This window comes from Oryza glaberrima, chromosome 1 (genome assembly GCF_000147395.1).
Source record: "Oryza glaberrima chromosome 1, OglaRS2, whole genome shotgun sequence".
In the NCBI taxonomy this organism is placed as follows: Eukaryota; Viridiplantae; Streptophyta; class Magnoliopsida; order Poales; family Poaceae; genus Oryza; species Oryza glaberrima.
The window spans coordinates 12,378,438-12,390,570 of record NC_068326.1 but is presented as its reverse complement, the minus strand read 5'-3'; the positions used below and the strand labels follow the sequence as shown (position 1 = coordinate 12,390,570).

Sequence of the window (12,133 nt, the reverse complement as noted above, 5' to 3'; positions counted from 1 at the left end):
AGACTCACACATGCATTAAGTTATAATTATGTTTAGATTCTCACATGGCAGTCCTACCGATGGCGACACCACTGTAGACACCCGCCTCGCGGTCCTACCAATGGCTGCCCCACCGTAGAGCCCCTGCCTCACACATCAAGAAACCACTATGCATGGATACTGCCTCCACTCAGCTATCTACTCCGCTAGGTCTATACCCATACGAGAAGTGCGGTTGTACGGGGGTCGTTTCATGCTTAACTTCATGGCTCGGTCCTTAATTGACCGGGGACGGTACTAGCCTTTCCCAGATACCACCCAATTTCACCGTCCGCCCCAGTCTAAAACAAGTGTTTAATTTCATTCCTACTTTCACAATTCATGTCATCATATCATGGCAATGTAGCGCTCATGTCTCCACATGCCGCATCTCAATTACCTTCCCAAAGGTAATTGCCCAAGCATATAGCATTTAATAAAGTATGAGTATGCATAAATCTAGAGTAGCATTTCTAAGCAAGTGTCATAGTTGACTAAGGACTCATACGTATTTATGGTTACAAAGATTTAAAGGTGAACAATAATCAAGGCATGGCATATTTCACAAGTGGGATGTTCATCATTGCATGCAATCTTATTTGTAAACAAAATAAATTTCGCAATTGGGATCAATATGCTCAAAGAATAGTGATGACTTGCCTTGCTCGCAGTCCTGCGGGTCTTGACCTTCACTCGGATCCGCAACTCCCTCGGGCTCCACAAGTACGTGCGAAGAATTGATTTGAATTCCATTAGAATTAAAATAAAATCCAAATAAAGACCAAATCGAAAAGCGAGCGCGAGAGGCAAATTTTATATCAACTATGTTATTCACGAAATAGGACTATTCCTCATCCTAAGATTTTTTTGTGTCTCCTAAGTAAATTCCTAAGAATTCAACAAATTTATTTAGTTCTTCAATAAATCTAAATTCCTAACGCAAATTGATTACTCATAGAGACTACCAAAATATAATTAAATTTCGCAACTTTACGACTATAATTAATCTACTATTAAATTCTAATTATTTTAAATTTTCTAAACTTCTAAATTTTACTCAAATGCCTATTTATTTTATTTTTCTTTCTTTTTCTTTTCCCTTTTTTCTTTTCTTCCTTTTCTCTTTTCTTTTCTTTCTTTTTCCTCTCCTCTCTTTCTTCTTCTCTCTCTTCTCTCCCTCTCGGCTCCTTTCTCCCTCCCTCTCTCTCGGCTTCTTGCCCACCCGAGCGCGGCGACGGCGGTGGACGCAAGGGGGGGGGGAGGCGGCGGCTTACGGACAGCGGCGGCGGCGGCGGCGACGACGGCGACGGCGGCGCAAGTCCCGGCGCGGCACCCGGCGTGGCGCGGCGGCTTCGTGGCGACGGCGCGGCGGCTTGAAGGCGGCGGCGCATGGAGAAGGGGGAGAGGGGAAAGATGGAGGGGATGGGTGTGGGGTGGAGAAGAGGAGGGGTCGGGGCTTTATAGGGCGCGGGAGAGGGGCGGGCGGCCTTATGGCGACGCGACGGGCGGCGTGTGGCGCGGCAGGCGGCGATGGCGACGAGCGGGCGGCGTGGCGCGGGGCTCGGCGCGGCGCGGCACGGGGCTCGGTGCGACGGCGACGGCGATGCGACGACGACGCGGCGTGGCAGCAGCGCGGGGCGCGAGGCGGCGACACGACGGGCGAGCGGCGCGGCAGGGCGCGGGGCGCGAGGCGGCGACGCGACGGGCGAGCGGCGCGGCAGGGCGCGGGGCGCGAGGCGGCGACGCGACGGGCGAGCGGCGCGCGGGCGTGGGGCGCGAGGCGGCGAGAGGGCGGCGCGCGGCGATGGGACGGCGACGCGACGGCTACGGGACGACGGCGCGGCGACGGGACGGGCGACGGCGCACGGCGCAGCGACGGGACGGGCGACGGCGCGCGGCGCGGCAGCGGCGACAAGACGCGACGGCGTCAGCGCGCGGCGCACGGGGCGCAAGGCGACGCGCGGCAGAGGAGGGGTTAGGGCTAGGGAACGCGATCGAACACCTGGCGGCTGATGAATAGTGACTTTTTTCTATTAATCCCCTTTTTAGCCTATTTCTTATATAAATTTGATTCTATAAATTCTAAATTTTGCATCAATGAAGTTTACTCAATATTTGTATTATTCCAACCAATGGATCCACTCTTGATTATTTTTACCCATATTTTATTTTTATATAATTTACTTGAATTTAATTAGAGTTAATTCTTATTCTATCGCATTTAAATTTAATTGATACAAATATGGTCGCGATAATATTTTACTTATTTCTATCCTCACCTAATCTTTATTTTAAATTATATCTTAATTATTTCCTTTGCCAATCTAATTTTTGGGTTTTATTCCTAATTAATTATTCTTTATTCGTGATCTATGAACTCCGAAATCAAAATCCAATGAAATAGGCGAATAAAATCGGCATGATGCAATTTGTTTAAAATGTTTTTGAAGGCCCATATTTTTGGAGTTTAGATTTTTGTTGGTCAAATTTTCAGGGTGTTACACACGGCGATCGGAAATCAAGGCCGAAGGCGGCGACAGTGGTTATGCTCACCGGCGCGCGAGGAGAAGCAAGCTCCGGCGGCGGGATTGACCGGGGAAACGACGGACGGGGTAGCGCACAAGCTTGCGAACCCGGCGGTGGCGACGGCATGGTGCGGCGACGGCCCTAGCGGCGACGAGCGGTGACCAGAGGCAGTGGTAGGTGGAGGCGCTAGCGGTGGACGGGCGGGGCAGTGGTAGGAGGCACGGGAGAGCGGCGAGAGCGAAAAACGAGAGAGGGGGACGCGGGAGCAATTTATAGGTGAGGGGAGGCGGACATGGCCGGGAACCCACCCGGTTTGGCCGGCGACGGCGTGGGGAGGTGGGGAAGAGAGAGAGAGAGGGAGGTATTCAAAATGAATCCCACCCATTTCGTGCGCGCGCGGGGGGCGGGAGACGCGGGGGAGAGGGCGGCGACGTGGGGAGGACGCGGGAGCTGCGCGGCTTGGACGCGGGAGGAGCGGAGGAGGTGGGGCAGCAACGGCGGTTGCCGGCTTGGGCGCGGCTGGCCGGAGGATAGGGACGACCTGATAGGTGGGTCCCACCTGTCGGCGTCCCGGAGAGGAGGGAGGGAAAACGGGCCGGCCCGGCCAAGAGAAAGGTGAGCGCGGGAGGGAGATTGGGCTGACGGCCCAACAAAGGAAAAAGGGAAAAAATAAAAAGAAGAAAAGGAAAAAGGGATTTCCTAGGATTAAATATTGCACATGCTCATTTTTAATTGATTAAAATTACTTTTAAGGCTCTGAAAATTCCACTAAAAATTCTATCAATGCATTAGGGCATGGGGAACTCAAGAAAAATGAAAAATTCCACCACGCCATTTCCGATTATTAGTTGCATTTATTAATTAGGGATTCAATTATAGGTTATGTTAAACCATTTCTTCGGACGATTTATTTTACAAATTTTTTAAGCAAGAAAAAAGGAGAAACTTCAGGGCGTGACACATGTACTTTGACAAATCTTCAATTTTTGTTCGCTCGGGTTCGGCGGTCTAACCGCCGAGACACCAGCGGTCATAGTTATTAAGACCGGACCGGTAATTGAACCGGTGATGCTCTTGGTTCCATGGTTCATTGGTCAACCGGTTGAACTAGTGGTTTAACCCGGTTCAGTAGATAGTAAATATATTACTTATTCCTTTCTAACACAACGACGATGATACCGCAGTGGTTGGTTAGCTTCCTCCCTCCCTCGTGGTCCTTTGTTCGAATCCCCCCCAAAAGCGCATTTTTCCTTCATTTTCCCCCACACTGCTCCCTTACAAACACCTACCCCCTCGCACATGCGCGCCTGAGGCCGGTTCAGCAATGGTTTTTCCTCCTCCGGTTCTAAAGCTGTTTTCCATAAAAACCGGCCGGCTTAACCGGTTTAAAACCGGTTTGATTGCATATCCCCAAATACTACCCAAATACTTCTCAAGGATGGTTGTATCAGTAAGTATGCTAGTTATGCTAGTTGAGCTCTATTGCTAATTACTGGGTGTTTTTGGAACACAAATACTTCTTAAGGAGAGTATGTGTGTTTGGAACACAAAAATATTGGCAAGGGCAAGGGCATGGCCTTATGGGGTATGCATTGGTTTGTTTGGAGAGAAAATGGTGTTGCTAACGTTTTGGCAAGGGCAAGCAAATACCCCATCCGTTTGTAGTTAGTAGTTGCTTTTTTTTTTTGACAGAGTAGTACGTCATAAGTTGTATTCTCAAAATTGCCAATTTTTCGGTAAGGCACAAATGGCAACAATCCATTTTGTAGTTCAATTTTATTTGTCTACGGCCTTTTCCTTTTCGATTGGCCAGGCCGAGTTCCTGAAGATATCGTGATTATTACTCACCAGTCACCACACGTTCTACCCAATGCTTTGAAAAGCGTATTTCCCTTTTTTTTTTCCTATCCCAATTGGGCATTTGGTGAACGGAGTTCGCTTCCCTCCAAAATGGCATCCACTTCCATGTCTGTCCGTTCTCCGGCGTCCTTCCCCTTCCCCACGGCCGCCGGAGCCCGTGGCCGCGCCGGGTCGGCGCAGCCGGTGGGCCCCAAGCCTCTCTCCTCGCCACTTCCGCCGGCGGCCACGCCCGCGGTGCCTCGGCGGCTCCTCTTTCCGGTGGCTGCCGGCATTTGGGACTTCCTTTCCGGTGGCGGAGCAGGCGGCGCAGCGGCCGCGTCGCTCGTCGTCCGGCGAGGCATGCAGCTCTTCAGGCAGGTGTGAGAGGATAAGGGGATTTTTCTTTCACGTTCTTTTCCCACTTACTTTCTGTAATTACAGATAAACCCCTCGTCTCAGCTAATATCTGCTTCCGTGGTGCTGCGCGGCGAAGTTGTTTTTGAATTGCGTGAGGGTTCTTGAATTTTTTTTTTTGTTCGTCCTATCTTTGCATTACAGGGAGATGTGGCTGGCTCAGTAGCAGAGTTCGATCGGGCAATTGAGTTGGATCAGCGGCAGAAGCAATGTACGTATTTGTAACACTTCAGAGTTCAGACTTCATTGTGTTGAGTCAGCAATGTACAACTGGCTGCAATTGTGCTTTGTTTCAGATCTCTGGCAAAGGGGGCTTTCACTCTACTACATGGACAGGTGCATTATCATGATAGTAACTAGGTTCATAGATTCTGGAAACTGAACCAAATAATTTCAAGCCATGGACTGAAATTAAACCATGTGTAACCATCTCTTTTATCCTTGGTTTAATTGATCGAAATTCTGGGATAGGTTCGAAGAAGGTGCAGAGCAGTTCAGGCTGGATGTTGCTGCCAACCCGAATGACACTGAGGAGTCGATATGGTGCTTTCTCTGTGAAGCTCAGCTGTATGGGGTAGACGAAGCAAGGAAACGCTTCCTGCAGGCAAGTTTTCCAGCTAATATGATATGTTTTCTAGGAACATAATTGAATGCTAGATTACTAGATGTGTTCTACTTCTTGCTAATGAGGCATGGTGCGTGAAAAAGTACATAACTTATGTCCTCAAGTAAGATGCAAAATCTTTGCCACTTCTGTAGACTTTCATGGTCTTATCAATTTAGCTTGTTGGCATGAACCATCTTCCTAAATGGTGTTTTACAGTCTATTGTACACTATCTTTGCATTGTACTTCATTCGGGCAATCAAAACTGAAGCTTTCAAATCTAATGAATCGTTCATAATATATGATGTGGAAACATCTATGCCTCCATGGTGACTGCAGAACATAACAAATCCAATTTATCAATTGACCAAAAGAGTCTTGAGCTCTCAATCAGCTGGCAGAGTACTAAACGAATACAGTGCTATTGGGCGTCCGTACCACATTTACGAATTTCTTAAAATTTGCTATGCATACGACATAACACGTCTTACATGTACAAATTTCCATTATTCTTCTTGACAAATCTCTCCCAAATATAAATGGGCTGCAGCCGCTATGTGTAAACAGCCCACACTAATTGCTAGTAAATGTAAACTTTATTGCACTTCACTTTCAGGTTGGTTTAGACTCAAGGTCTGTAATGCGCGAAGCTTATGCACTGTTCAAAGATGGTGGGGACCCTGAAAAGGTTGTTTCATTTGAAGATAAATGAACATATCTCGCCTGTTCTTACAAATTTATGAGAAATGTTTACGCCACTTTTCTTTTTCATCTTCAGTTAGCCTCAAATTTCTCTAGTGGTTCTGAAGGTGAAATTTTCTATTCATCATTATACATTGGACTTTACTATGAATCTCAGGTACAATTAAATCACAAACCTTTCTTGTGGACATTTGCATTCTTATTAGATTATTTACATATTTTCTCATAGTTTTTTTTAACTGAACTTCCCCCAGTACAACAGTTAACAGGTTTTCATTGACACTGTATTTTCTTTTTGCTTTGTGGAATGTTCATTTTGTAAAAATATCCATTGTAGTCCTTGGATCACTCATATATGTAGATTATAATTGCTGCATAGCCACTTGGATGAAATTTATATACCGGAAGCATGAGCATACTGAGTAGTTCTGTATCCGTACTTGTAAACATGTGCAGTTGACACATCTTGCAAATAGGTACTAGGTAGTGTCCTGTTCTTTTCTTATCCATGGCAATCACAATTAAAATTAAAAAAGTCTCTTTACTTAATGAACATTCAGAACATTGAACTATTACTACTTCCATTCTGTACTGAACAGAAGAATGCAGAGTTGGCAAAGTCCCACATTGTTGCTGCATGCAGGTCACCATATGGATCAAGGTCTTCCATCCCCACTGTTCAGAGTACAGATATATTTCACTAACTATGCAGCCTTCAGCCATACTGAATTAACAGGATAATTCTCTGTTTAGGTCCGGTGATTACATGGCTTCACTCGCATTAGTTCACTGTCAATGCCGCAACTGGACTCTGGAGTGACAGAAGTATTTTACAAACAAGTGGACCTAATCATTCTTGTTGAAGCCAACATATAGGAAGCATCTTGGGTATGTTCTTCCGATGGCTCACTGTATTTAACTGGACTTCTTGGTTTCAATTATTTGTGGATTTGGTAAGTAGCACATCCTCTCAGTACTTGCAGCTGGAACAGTTTATAATATTAAACTTGTTCAGGTACTGATGTATTTTCAGTGAATCAGTGTTAAGAAAATTGATGAACTCATACAAGGATGCGCTTTATCATGAGGGGCAAGACGACTTGATAGCTTTATCAAAAAGAATAATTCAACTAGATACATGATGTTGTAACTACTAGAATGCCAGCGTGATCTGGACTCTTCCTTTTTTCCCCCCTTTTAACGAGGCTGAAACGGCTGATCAAACACGGTGGAAGCATTTTTAATATTTCAACCTCTTGGAAAGATAAGAAATGAAACCAAATCAAGCCTTGAGATGCCCATTGAATGAGAGTTTATTTTCATAATTTTTTCCATGCTTGTTGATTAATTTTTCCACAAAATAGGCAACTTATAATCAGTTGATCGATGGTTCTTCGTCCCGAAGAACAGAGTGAGTGAATCACCAGTATAGTAAAACAAGTCTGAAAGTCTAAGCCATTCTTTTTTTTAATTCATGCATGTACTGTTTTGGAAGTCTAAAAGCAGTATACTTTCTTGACATTTAAACCACACTACGGCAGTGTTTGGTTCCCTTCAAACTTCCAAAAATTTCGTTACATCAAATGTTTAGACACATGCGCATGGAGCATTAAATATGGAAAAAAAACCAATTACACAGTTTGTACGTAAATTGCAAGACGAATCTTTTGAGCATAATTACGTCATGATTTGATAATGTGATGCTACAGTAAACATTTGCTAATGACGGATTAATTAGGATTAATAAATTCGTCTCACAGTTTATAGATAGAATCTGTAATTTGTTTTGTTATTAGTCTACGTTTAATACTTTAAATATATGTCCATATACTTAAAAAAACAATTTTAGCACACGGACTAAACACGTCCTACGATTCATTTATTTGGCACATCAGACATTTTTCAGTGCCGAACCCGCGCTTGTTCATGCAGAAGCCGGACTGCAGACAGGGATGCTGGTACCAGCAGCGCAGCAGCTACTAGCAGTAGAGCATCTGCCCAGAACTTGAGTTGCTGGACGGACTGACGCATGTGACGGCCACTGACGCAGCATGAACATAACATAGGCTGTGTTTAGATCCAAAGTTTGGATCTAAACTTCAGTCCTTTTCCATCACATCAACCTGTCATATACACACAACTTTTCAGTCACATCATCTTCAATTTTAACCAAAATCTAAACTTTGCGCTGAACTAAACACAGCCATAGCTCTGTTTAGTTCGCACCAAACTTTCTCCAAACTTTCAACTTTCCATCACATCACATCACATCTAAAACTTTTTTACACACATAAACTCCTAACTTTTTTTCCAAACTACCAACTTTCTCCAAACTTCTCCCCAATCTCAGAAACTAAACACAGCCATAGTACTCGACAAGAAGCCCTGAAACTCCACAAGACACCGTAGTCATCGCACACCTGGACACTCCATGGAGGCCGCCAGGTAGCTGAACCCGGCCACCGCCCCTGCGCCGAGGGAGACGAGCCCATTTCTGTTCGATTTGATCGTGTCCACGGTGATAACCGTGCTGCTCCGGTCGAGGCGAAGGCTGGACCAGAGGAGCTCCGGGACAAGCTCCAGCACGCAGAGCAGCACAACGTTTTCGCCGAGCAGCTCGTCGGCCATGGCGTGCACGGTCACCAGCAGCACCACGAGCGAGGCCTTGCGGAGCAGAGATCCGACGCCGTCGTGCAGCCTGAGCCTCGTCAGCATCAGCACCAGCGCGCCCAGAGTGGCGATGAAGGGGAAGACGGCGAGGACGATGAACCTCACGTCGATCACGAGAAGGGTTGCGTAGGATATCACCACGACGATGGCCGTGTCGAGGTAGACCCTGACGATGGGGTACTCCAGGAATGGCGACTTAAAAGGTGGCATGGCAGATCAAGAGCAATGTAGGGTTCTCCCCAAAAAAAAAAAAGAGCAATGTAGGAGAGGACGCTTAGGGACGGGATAACCACCGTAGAAACTATGCGGATGATGAATCTATTATCTATCTATCTACCTATTATCTATTATGATCTATCTATTATATTATGTACTAAAAAGTCCATTAAACATCCTATATAAACGTTTTCAAGCCGCCACATAGCACTCCTATAATTGCTCCTACATCGCCACGTGGCATTTAATCATGTAGCCGTCGATTTTCACTAATATACCGTGGACCCATTATTTTCTACCATTAGATTTATTTACGTAAATAAGAAAGAGATAAAAAGAAGGGCCCGCGTAGCATTCGCCTGTTGCGAACGTCTCCGATCCGTCGAATCCCCGTTACATAATTAGCGTGTAATTAGCACTCGTCAGTTAATTAGTACTGTGTAATTAGCATACGTAGGTGTTATTAAGAAATTTCAGCTCCATGCATACAAAAGTAGCAAGCCCACCATATTTAGTGTGGTATTATTTTTCAGTATTTAATAGCAACACATTATATTCAATAATTTATATCCTAAATTTTAAACATGCCATTCATATTAAAGCCCTATTCAAAAGTTTTAAAAAAAATCTCTGCTCATAAACTTTGTACAAAAATGATATCCTTTGTATCCATAAACTTTACATGGCAAAAAATTTCTATTAGGAAACTTTCTTCGGTAATTAAAAAAAATCAACTTATGGGATTCAAAAAATAAAAAATGTAAGATTAAAAAAATCCATTCACAAAATTTCTACGGAAAATGTTTATATTCATAAACTTTAGGAAACTTTCTACAGCAATTAAATATTTATTAATAGGACTTTAAAAATTATACACAAAATGCACCATTTTATTATATGATAAAATCAATCAATAAGTAGAAATTATAATTATGACTACATGCGCATGCAAAATTATTTTATATACCGAAACATGCATGTATTTCCAGCTTGAAAGAAAGGGACATGTATATATCATATTTTTTCAGATCAGATAGACTTGCATGCACTCTTCTAGAATGAGCCCAGCCCACGTGTCCGTTCGTGCAAACTCCTTCTTGCACATGTTCGCGCAACAGCCATCTCAGCCCGCATATCCCACCCCTCCCGTCCAGTACTTGTGCTTGCGTACGTATGTGCCTCCCCCATATATTTTATTTCTCTTCTATTTTCCTTTTTAGTTAGATGGAAAAAAATAATTAATGATTTATACACCGCCACATAGTACTTCTACAATTGCTCCTACGCTGCCACGTGGCATTTATCACACCCCAAAGTTTTTTCCCAAGCCTAAATTGGAGTTTTAAATGGTCTCAAGAAAATACCAGTATAAAGCAAAAGTAAACCTTAATAAATTAATGCAAATAATAATCGGAATTGGCATGTGGAATTTTTCTTGAGTTATACATGTCGAAATACGCTAACAAGATTTTTAGTGGAATTTTCAGAGCTCTAGAAATAATTTTAACCAATTAAAATTGAGCATAAGCAATATTTAATCCCAGGAAAATCCTTTTTCCTTCTTTTTCCTTTTTCTTTCTTTTTCTTTTCTCTTTTTTCCTTTGAATGGGCCGCCGGCCCATTCTTCTTTTTCTCCCCCTCCTCCCGCTGGGCCGGCCGAAGGCCGAGGCCCAGCTAAGCCGCGCGAGCCGGCCGCCCGCCTCCTCTCACCCGGGGTCGCCGACAGGTGGGGCCCACCTGTCGAGCCCGTCTCCCACCTCGCGCCCGCGCCGCCGCACCCGCAACCGCCGCCGCGCCCACGTCCCCGCCTCCTCCGGACCACGTCGGCCACGCCCGCGCATGCGCCGCGCCTCCCGCACCCACTCCTCCTCCCTCTCGCCCGCGCCCGCGCCCGAGATGGCCGAGATTCGAAATTTGAATCCCGCCTCTCTCTCCACTTCCACCTCCCTCACGTCGGCCAGTGAAATCGGGCCACCCCGGGCCGTTCCCGACCTCTCCGCCCCTATAAAATCCACCCCCGCATCCTCCTCCTCACTTTTCCTTTTGCCGCCGGTCTCACCCGAGCTCTCCATCGCTCCCGCACCGTGCATCCACCCGCCGCTGCCTTTCCCGCCACTCCGGCCGCCTCTAGCCGCCGCTAGGCTCGCCGCCGCACCGCGCCGTCGCCGCCGTTGGGTTCGCGTGGCCGAGGTCCATCCCGTCCGCACCTCCTCCGTCGAGGTCCATCGCCGGAGCCCGCATCCCCTCGCACTCCGGGCATCTCGGAGCTCGTCCACCCGCCGCCGTTGTCCTCCCGTGGCTCGCCGTCGCCGTTCGCCGTCGTCCTCCTCCGCGCCGGCCACTCTCGGTGAGGCATCCCTCCTCCTCTATTCCCCTCCCTCTCCCTCCTAGCCACGCCGGGTCGAGCCGCCGCCCCGGTCGTGCGCCGCCGCCTTTGTGCCGCCGTCTCCCGCCGCCGGTTGCCGTCGCCGGCGACGCGCGCGCCGCCGCCCTTGCCATGGCCGGCCGGCCGGCTTTGTGCCGAGCCGAGCTGAGCCAGGCCGCCGCCGCACCGTCCGATCGGCCCCGGGCCGATCCGGGCCGTCGATCCCGTGGACCGGCGGTGGACCACCCGCGTGGTCCCGGTCCACGGTAGACCGGCCACCCGTGCGCCCCTGACATGCGGGTCCTGCCTGTCGGCGCCGCCCCCCCACCTTTTTATGACGTCAGCCCTAGGACTTATTGCGCAATAAATGATTTAAGGACTTTTTGTTATAGTAATAAACACAGTGAATCTTCTAAAATTCATAACTAATTCATCCGTGCTCTGTTTAAGCCCATTCAAGTCTCAGTAAATCAAGAAAAATGTGTAGAATCCATTAAAAATGGTTTTGTTCTCTGTTTCAGTAGTCTTATAGCCTATTTGTATTGTTTGCTTTGTTTGTCGCTTAGATTCCGGTTCTTCCGACGCTCCGGTGTACTTCGAGTTAGTCGCCGAGGTTCCTCCAGCTGCAGAGCAAGGCAAGTCATGCCTATCACTTGATCATGTTGATCCTATATTGTAAATGTTCTAATATTTTCTTTCAAATACTGCATCGCTTTGCAACAATACTGTGGGATGTTTACCTATCGTTATAGCCATGCTATTTTGGTACCATGCTCCT

General features: G+C 46.7%; 1 protein-coding gene across 8 annotated transcripts; it reads left to right on the top strand.

Moving 5' to 3' along the window:
- The first annotated feature begins 4,217 nt into the window (after positions 1-4,217).
- Positions 4,218-7,861, top strand: LOC127762849 (uncharacterized). 8 transcript variants are annotated; one of them, XR_008015610.1, is made up of 9 exons: positions 4,218-4,761; positions 4,942-5,008; positions 5,094-5,133; positions 5,269-5,395; positions 6,013-6,090; positions 6,181-6,261; positions 6,665-6,765; positions 6,858-6,992; positions 7,138-7,861. XR_008015610.1 is itself a non-coding variant. In XM_052287356.1 (8 exons), exons 1-8 carry the CDS (start codon positions 4,495-4,497, stop codon positions 6,922-6,924), a joined length of 828 nt encoding a protein of 275 aa, XP_052143316.1. In that variant the 5' UTR covers positions 4,219-4,494; the 3' UTR covers positions 6,925-7,857. The 8 variants fall into 8 exon arrangements, 3 of the variants coding, with proteins under 3 accessions (XP_052143316.1, XP_052143354.1, XP_052143345.1); XR_008015609.1 differs by having other exon boundaries at positions 4,219-4,761; positions 6,858-7,057; positions 7,120-7,860; XR_008015606.1 differs by having other exon boundaries at positions 4,219-4,761; positions 7,120-7,859.
- Positions 7,862-12,133: the final 4,272 nt, after the last annotated feature.